We start from the raw sequence: 9,419 nt of genomic DNA on the forward strand, positions 1-9,419 counted from the left end.
CAAGGTTTCCAGTGTAGTAGTCTCATAGTAAGGTTTCACAGTGTGTGATGAATGCGCATGTGTGTGTCCTTACATGTGTGGCATGTACAAGTGTGTGGTGTGAGTCCATGGTGCGCGTTTGCATGGTGTGCAGTTGTGGGCGGTGTGTGCATGGCAGCTCGTGTCTGCTTTGTGTGCATGGTGCGGTGTGGGTGTGTGCTGACGGGACAGTAGTCTCATCCTACCCGGGTAAGCAGCGGCTCCTTTCCTACCCTCCTCTTACCCTGGCGTCTTCGTGGAGGGACCTTGCCAAAGCTAACGAGCTCTGCTTCCTTCTCGTTTGTCCTCTCTGGAGAGGACGTGAAGACTGAGCACAGCAGGCTGTGTTTGGATGTGCGCAGGGGTAATTTCCTGCTAGAGCCACTGAAAGCCTAGAGCATTCCAGAGCCCAGGCCAGGTTGGCACAGAGACCGTGGCTGGCGGGGGGACGGCACTTTGCACGTGGTCACCAGGTTCCATGTGGGTGAGATGGGGCTCTGGCACGGGAGCTGGGGGGATCCAGGTCCCCCGATTTGATAAGGGTCCTCCTGCAGGCGGCTCTGTGCAGGAGTAAGGGGGTGAGTTGCACTTGGGAGACCAGGCAGGGCGCAAGGGCTCATTGCAAGTGAGGTCTCCACTCAGAGTCTCGCCGCTGGCCTGGGCTCGCTGACCTGTGCAAGGGAGGCCGTGGACCCTGAGCCTCTAGTACATGGTGGCACTTTCTTGATGCCCCCCGACTTCCCGCTGCACCGTGTGGGTTTCAGAAGCACCTGTCCTTAATTTAGGTTGGTGTGTGTCCACCATACCAGATACAATCGGGGTGTCCTAATGCTGGAATAGAGAGAGCAGGAGCAGGTCTCCCAGCTCCCTGGTGGGCTCTGTCTGAGCCAGCGAGCCCCATGCAGCGGCTGGCCTCAGCGAAGCAGTCCTCTCGTCTCCTCAGGTTACATCACGAGAGGTCTCTGGCCCCGGCCCTGTCTTAGCCACGGGGTTGGGAGCTGTGCTGGTCCTGTTTCTCTCTCCTTCTGCCCCTCCTCGCCTCTCCTGGGTCCCTAGGTGTCCAGGCACTGACACTTTGGGGTGAAAGATCCCCAGTGAGCTGTCAGAAAGATGCTCCCGTGTCAGGGCCTTAGCGAGTTTGGTTCCTCTCTTGATACTCTGCACTTGGGGATGCTTGGAATAAGACCAGTGAGCAAGTAAGCACCAGGGCAGTGTGAGAGACAGCCCGAGCTCACCCTTGCAGGACCTGCGAGCTGCTGTGAGCCCCCTGGAGGGGGCTGGGCAGAGGCCTCTGGGTGTCCCCGTGGTCCTGAAGGCCGGCGACTGGGCTTGCGTTCTGTGTGTCGACGGGCGAGTGTCAGAATCCTCTCTGCGCCGGCTTTCTCGCTGGACAAGGGGCTCATGCCCACAGCTAGCTCCCCGGTAATGCACGTGGGCCATTACCTGGGCTCCAGAAAGCGCTCTCTCCACCTTCCTTTCCAGACCGCACAGCCTTCTGGGTACCACCTGTGCCTGCTGTGTGCTGTGCCTGGTCTGTGCAGTGAGTCTGGTCCTCAGAGGAGGGCCCTCCTGGCTCAGGTCCTGGGGCGCTGCAGCCGCCCCCCCAGCACTGGGTTAGGCTCAGGGCTGCTCTTCAAGCCTCCGGGCTCCTGTCCAGCTCTGGGTGCCCACAGCTGCCCGCCGTACTGACCACTGCCCCTTCTCTCCCTGCCAGGGATGGTGCCTTGAGCGGCTGAGCTCCAGGAGAAGACAGCCCCTCGCCACGGGAGCCTCAGCTGAGCCAGCCCTCGCCGTGCCTCCACTGTCTCCAGAGAGGCTTCCTCTGAGGAGGGTGGCCTCCCCTCTCTACCTCATGTCAGGGCGCTGGTGCTAACCATGGGCCTGTGGCAGCTGAACCTTGGCTGCCTGTTGCTGCTGGGGCTGGCGGCCTGCACCGCTTCGCAGGGGCCCGAGAGCCTGGAGTTTGGCCTGCCTGCCTCCCACTATGAGACGGAGACCACGCGCGAGCCCCTGGCCTTGCGCCTGCTCTACGGGATGGCCCGCAACTTCCTGCACGTGGTCCTGCCCCGGCCTTTCCCAGAAGGTAAGTGCCCGCCGGGAGGCCTCAGGCCACCTAGGAAAAGGGGAAGTTCCGGGGTCCCTGCCCCACCCAGGAGGAGGGTGGAGCTGAGCAGAGAGAGAGAGAGAAGAGAGGGAATCTAGAGAAAAGAAGGAAGCAGGATGGAGAGCCAGAAGGAGACCTGAGGAAGCCACAGGGAGCAGCGAGCATGTGAGGGAGAAACTGGGCTTGTGTCCTGGCCCTGGACTGGTTAAGGCAGATGTGGGTGAGAGACCTGTCGGGAGGTGACTATGGCAGTGTTCATGTTGATTTTGATGTTGCTCTTTTCCTCCCAGACTTGTCTGGCCATTGCTGACCCTTTTCCATGGGTCCCGGCCAGAAGGTGCTTTAGTCTCGTGGCGGCTTTCAGGCCTTGCTCTGGGCCAGTCCCTTTTGGGTGGACTTTTGCCCACAAGGGGATGGGTCACTTCAGGTGTTTGATTTAGAAGTTACATTCTCTGTGTCCCGTATTGTATATTCACTGTATTAAAGTCCCTTTGCATTCAAGGTTTTTATGTTTTGTCTTGACGCGGCGGATGGCAGAACCCACTTAGAACAGGCAGGTTTGGGGCTTCAGGGGTGCCCCTCGCTCCCTGTCCTGTAACAGAAGCATGGTCTGGGCCAAGCAGTTTGTCAGGAAGGTGGTGATAGGGAATGGTCACACTCTGGTGTAGATGTTGGTTTTCCAGTGTTTGAATCTTCCTTCTCTTTCTCCCCTTTCCGCCTCCTCCTCCTCTTGCAATAATTATTCTCAAATACATACAAAAGATAAATATTTGGACAAAAATATGGTTGACATTGGCTACAAGATGAAGGTTTTAAAATGCAAATGGTCTGTCTGGAAATGAGGCCCAGCTAATGACCTCCCACGGCCAGGCTGCTCTGGCTTGACTTTTTAACTCTCCTTCACCGCCAGAAAAGGCGATTTGACATTGCTTAGGGCAAGGACAGGCCCCAAGTAGCCTGCTTACCTGAGTAACTGCTACTTAACTGTAGTGCCGGGAGCTTGGTGGGGGAGGGGCGGGAGGGGATCACCTGTCAGGACTTTATGCCTCTGCTCCAGCCCTGGCAGGGAGCTGGCTTCCCGCTCTGCTTCCCTGTCTCCATGCTCCCTGCGCCTTCTGGAGATGTTTTCTTGAATGGGGTGTTGAGACCTGAAACAGATCCCTAGGAAGGGCCCACTGTGAGGCTTAGCAACCTGTGCTTCTGATCGCCTTGTTGTTGAATTGAGGTACCACAGCACATGATGTGTGCTGGGACCAACCCTCCAGTGCGCTTTTATTATCTCACTGCTACAACAACCCTAAGCTTGTTCATTTGATCTTGTTCATTTAACAACAAAGATTTGAATCTTGTCACTGATCACTCAAATCTGGAAAAACAGTAATGTTTATAAGCTTCCCTCACTGGCAGCTGTTATTCATAAGAGGTTCGTGTGAGAGAGAGAGAGAGAACTGTAGGCTTATTTATTGTATTATGATATTATGGGCAATTTATACATTTTCATAAAATAATTCATGCTGAATATTGATTGACTGTTTGGTCTTTCATTAAGGCATGGAAAAATCTGAAGTGCTGTTTTTTGGTAGTTCAAATGTCAGTTCAATGAAATAAACACCCTGTGGCCCTCTTATCTCTGAGGCGAGTCCTCCGTGAATGCTGGCTACTGTTTATGTCGGGACGCAGAAAAACTAGAAATCCACAGGACAGCACAAATAAACTGAGGTCATTTCTTAATGTTGAATACCGCTCCCTGTTACCAACAGATCGTTCTCTGTTTATTTGTAGGTCTTGACAGAAAAAATCACTGAGTAAATGTGCTCAATAGTGTTGCTAGTATTGATGCTTTGTTTTGTTTTTTATGTAAAAGACTTAGAATTCGGTCTTCTCATATGGATTTACTTGGACTTCTTCCAGAAGATTGTGGACACCCATGTTCTGCTCTAAGACATGTGTCATTGGTTAATCCCATAATCTCTCCCCATATGTCGGTTTATCTTGCTCCTTTCAGATTGCAGAGGAAGGCTGCTCCAAGCTTATTTTACAAGCAAAGGAAGTGTCTTGGGAAACCTTCCTTTCCATGATAAGGTCAGAGGACACCCTCAGATGGGCAGGAGCCCTGAGTCCACTCGATGACTCCACTCCAGTATCATCAGTCTAGAAGGAGGTGTCTGGAGAATGTCAGTCCTTTGGAACCGGGGGTGTCCGACTGCACGTCCCTGGAACTTCATCTGTGCTTATGACTTTAGGGCAAGAAATTCCCCGATGGTTCAACAATAGACCAGAGCAGACGAGCAGTGGTGTCCTTTCCAACGTAAATGATTAGCGACTTAAAGAATATGACATTAAATGTCATGACGTGACCTGCTAGCATGTGGATTTTCTTGCACGTTGCCATGATTTGTATTCTTCGTGTTACTAGATGTCACAGTTAGCCTCAGAGTGTCTGATCGGTGCTTTGCAGCATCCAGGGCTATTTGAGGCCATTGTGCTCTTTCCATGCGGGGGAGCCCATTTCACGAGAGCGGAGTCATAGACAGACATCTTCCTAAGCGGCAATCCCTCCGCCCCCCTCACACACACACTGAGCAAGAGAGAATTGGAGAGGTGGATTCCCATTTATTACCTCAGCTAGCAATGCACTAACTTGCACAGAAGACTTCAGCTCTGTGGAACAGTAACTTCACAGCAGGTGCAGTCAGGCACACCCCAGAACCAGAAGACATTCATTCGGCAGAATAGAGGTGACGTGAATGCAGGGTCCATGCCGGGGCAGGAGAGGAAGGAGGCGGGCTGAAGCCTGGGCTGCCTCTTCTGTGCCCTGGACTGGGGAATTTTTCATTTTCATACCCCATGCCCAGTTAAAGCGGTCTGCCAAATTTTGCAGTTGAAATGTTTCAAAGAGGTGCCATATTGTACCCCTATGATACAGGATGGAGAGGTCTTTGTTTAGCCTGGACTTGAGACAAAGCCCTACCTCCCGGGCAGAAGGAAGACTTGGCCTAGCTTAGACTGTCACACCGCGCAGGAACCCTGGCACCTGCGAGGGTATGTGGGAAAGGCCTCCCCCTCCGCACAGTGGAAACTGTCATCTCGGCACCAGCGCGTTTCGTTGTAGGTTGCTTGGTGTGATGGTGGCGACCCGTGCCTATATGAACCCCACGTAAGTCCTGAGCCAGGTCGGAGCCAGTCTCACGGAGCCAGCAGAGCGGGGAAGTAGTCTCTTCTGTTTCCATTTTCTTAGACATTCTGTAAAATTATTTCCCATCCTGTTTTGGTACATTTTTAAATTAGATTTTAGGGTGGTTGACCTATTTCTAACAGCATTTGAGGCTAATCTGATTTACTTCTGGAATCCAGCAGAGGTGGGCTAAATGGGAAGAAGAAAGAGTTAAGCTTGGTTTCTGCAGAATGAGAGAGGCCTCAGGGTGCTCGAGCCAGGAAGCACCATCTGCTGCAGGTGGCAGAAACCTATAGCTAAAGAAATGGGGTGCAGCGTTGGGGGCAGGACCTTATCGCCAGGCCTCGGGCGATGCCCAGTGCAGGTCACCTCCAGGGACAGGGCGCCTCCCCGGGCTCTCCTTGCCGTGCTCTGAATGTCACCATGTCATCTCTCCTCCCCAGCCTCTGGTGCAGCCCCCCATTTCCACAGTCCTCTGGGTGAGAACCAGGCTGCTGACGCCCAGCTCTCAGGCCGGCTTCCTGCACAGGGCTGGGCGTTCTTTCTCTTTGAGTTCCACACAGTCACTCCAACGACAGGCCAGCGAGGGTGACTGGCCCCTGGCCTGGGCCATGACTGCCCTGGGGCACCCAGCAGGGAGGTGCTTCTCCTGAAAGGGGTGGCCCTGGAGCACCACCTAAAATCAGGTTGCTGTTTTCTCTCCAGCAGCTGGAGTTCCCACCTAATCCAGACAAAACCAGTGTGGCCCCTTTCGGTAACGACAATGGGCCTGGCCCCTAAGGAAAGTCTTGCCGGAAAAGGACGAATATTTGCGGCCCTCCCGCCCCATGTCACCCCTCTGCACAGCCGCCCACAGCTGCCACCTCTCTCGTGGGAACATTCAGCTCTGGTGCCCACTCAGGCCGAGACGCAGCCCCTGGGGGCTGCTGCTGTCCTTGTGCAGACGGAGGGGCTGCGGTCCACAGCCCTGGCTTGGCCAGGCCGCACGGCTCACCAGAGCAGAGGTTCCAATCCAGGCAGCTTGGTATTGGAGCCCATGCTCATGGTGGCCGCTTTAACTTGGCGGATAAGAAAAAAAGCTAAAAAAATCAATCACCTAAACCAGGAGTTAAATTGCGGCCCAGGAGCCAAAGGCAACCAACCACCTAGTTTCATAAATCAAGTTTCCATGGACCAGGGAGATCGAGGGAGGTCGAGGGACTGTCCCAAGGTCCCACATCCTGTGAGCACTAAGTGGCCAGGCTGGAGTTTGGCCCAGGCAGGGCCGGCGACATCCAATGCCCTGCATTGCCCCTGCCATGACCCGCTGTGCAGATGGCGTTGGGTGTCCCCAGCGGCCACAGCCTGCGGGTGGGCGTGGGTGGCAGTGACACGTGTGCAGATGGTAATGTGCACGCCTTCTCATGGTCCACTTTCTTGAAGCCTAACTGAAAAACTCGTCTTGTTGATGATGCTCCCCTAATGGTCTCCAAAGTCCCCCTGCAGTGAGCTCCTGTCTTTCCATCAGTCAGCAGCAGAGGCAGGCTGCGGATTCTGGGAAAGGTCAGGACCTGTGGAAGATGCAAGAAGCGAAGCGTTGTGGCCTCTGGCCTCCAGCCACCAAGTCCTTTCAGGGGGCCTCAAGCCGACTCGGGAAGCGACTGTCAGGAAAGTGCATCCCAGGAGGGATCCCCTACTGTAAATAGGTTGAGCAAAAGAAGCACCCCCAAGTCTGTGCTTGTGGGAGCAGCCGTCAGGCCGCCTGTGCAGGGCAGCACTGGCCAGAACCCGAGAGCAGGCTGGGCTCACCAGGACCCACGGCCCAGGCAGGTCTGCCACTGCCCTCTGCTTGACTGGGATCTGGATTGGAAACGGCCCAACCCTGGCGCTGAATGGGCGTCTGGGCTCCCACATCCCCTGGCTTGGGGCCTTGGGCAGGTGACTTAAACCCTCTGTGCTGTAGCCTCCTGTCTATAAAATGGAGAAAACCATAATCGTGGCATTTGGGGGTCGTCATATTTCCAAAGCAAGCAGAACAGTGTCTGATATACACCGTCATGTACCTGTCACATAAAGTAGGAATGTATGACTTTCATAGTGACTGAAGCTTTTACATTAATCTGGGGTCTTGTATCGGGGGATAAAAGAACGAATGTTTATGTAACACCTCTCCTACCCTCTCCTTGAGTCCTGGGGCTGCCACAACAAATACTACATTAAATCATTCCTAGAGCACTTGTAATACCTAATGCGAGGTAAATGCCGTATAACCAGTCATTACTTTGTATGGCTTAGGGAGCAATAAAAAAGTCTGCATGTTCAGCACAGACACAGGCCACCTACCCATCGTATCTGTCATCCCCCCAGGGGTGAACCCCTGGGTACAGGACTCCTGAATCTGAAGGTCAACTCTTTGATTTCTGGTGTTTTCCTCAATAGTTTACTCATGGACTTCACCCACATTATCACATGCACCAGTAGTTCAGTATTCATCGTGTCGGTTGTGTGCCATCTTAGCTCATGAATATGCCATGATTCATTTATTCATCCCAGTGGGCTTTTCATTCCTCCATTGGCATCCTTTTCAGTCAGAACACCATAGACTGTGTAACTTCACAGACAGTTCCTCTTCCAAGTCCTGGAGGCTGCAAGCCCAAGGTGGAGCTACTGGCAGATCTGGAGTCTGCTGACCGTCCCCTTCCTGGATTTCAGCAAGTCGCTGCCTTGCCGACTCCTCACATGCGCAGAGAGCATCTTATCTCTTCCTCTTTTCATGAGATCGGTACCGTACTCTACCATGAGGGCTCCATGCTCAGGACCTGACCGAACCTAATCACCTCCCAAAGACCCCACCTCCCAATCCTATCAGTTCCAGGCTCAGTGCTTCATTGTATGAATGGGGGGGGGGGGGGAGAGACACTCAGTCTGTGGCTAGGCCATTATACCCAGTGCTTCTATGAACATTTCTGTTGGAAGTATACGCAGGAGTCCTTTTTTTTTTTTTTTACTTCTTAGTAATACTAACAAATAGTTTTTCAAAGCAAATATATCCTTTTTTTTTTAAATTTTTAGTATAAAGAATACTAGATATGTACAGAGAAGAGTCTGATGAACTCTCATTTATCCATCATGTCAGCAGCTTCACAGCTCATGACCAATCCAGTTCTGTTTCTACCTCCTATTCATTTGGAAGCAAACCCCAGCCTTCCTGTTATTCCAACTGTAGATGTTTCAGCACGTGTCCCTAAGAATAAAGACATAATACTAGACTTCACTGTGGAAGGAAAACAATAGTTGTTCAACAAAATCAACTGTTCAGGGAGTGTTCAGGTTTCTTGGTTGTCTCATAACCACTTTTCTTAAAAAAAGTTTATTTCATTGAGGACGCACAGTTGGCTGATATGCTTCCAGTTGTCTTTTACCTCCAGGATGCCTTTCCATCTTTTTTCCCTCTTGTAATTTCTCGATTGAAAAATCTAGATGCTTTTCCTGGGGTGTTTACCACTGGCAGCATATGGCTGATTCTATCTTTAGGGTGTTCTTAGCATGTTCCTCTGACCTCTGCATCTCCTATACACTAGTTCTTGTGAAAACCAGCTGCAGATTCAGTTTGGGAGCAAGAACCACTTCAAGATGCAGTTGTAATTTGCATCAGGACACAGGTAGCATCTGTCTCTCTGTAATGACAGTGACCTTAGCTACTTGACAAGCATTGTTTAGATTCCTTCATTTACAACGGGACCAGTCTTTTCAACCTCTTTGCAAACACACTCAAATGTCTTGAAATTCATAAGGAAATAGTGAGACACTGCATATTCTCTGACTTGAATTAGTAGCCATCTCTCCATGTCTGTTTCTAAAATAAATAGGTTCTATAAGTGAGAAACTGAAAACTTTTATTAACCGATCTTTTGATGTAAGTCCAAGGCTTAAATTTTTTTATTATGAGTTAATTGTTTGAAGTTTCATGATTAACGTTTCTGTTACAAACAGCTCCAAAAATATATTCTCTGAAATTTCTGGCTTCCTTGTTTTTGTTTCTTTGAAGTGGAGCAAAACCACTTGGAGTTCAGAGTTCTAGATTTTTCGTTTGCTATTTGCAAAATAGAAGTTCACTCATGGTCATTTCATCTAAATTGACTG

At 51.6% G+C, this 9,419-nt stretch overlaps 1 protein-coding gene across 1 annotated transcript in view; it reads left to right on the top strand.

Annotated features, from left to right (window-relative positions):
* The first annotated feature begins 1,893 nt into the window (after positions 1 to 1,893).
* PROM1 (prominin 1) overlaps positions 1,894 to 9,419 on the top strand; it is a 52,380-nt gene continuing 44,854 nt past the window's right edge. The window contains exon 1 of the mRNA XM_012724038.1: positions 1,894 to 2,101. Coding sequence (XP_012579492.1) covers positions 1,894 to 2,101 — 208 coding nt within the window. The remainder of the gene's footprint in view (positions 2,102 to 9,419) is intronic.

Source organism: Condylura cristata, unplaced genomic scaffold, assembly GCF_000260355.1.
Source record: "Condylura cristata isolate star-nosed mole 26May11 unplaced genomic scaffold, ConCri1.0 scaffold00012, whole genome shotgun sequence".
NCBI lineage: Eukaryota > Metazoa > Chordata > Mammalia > Eulipotyphla > Talpidae > Condylura > Condylura cristata.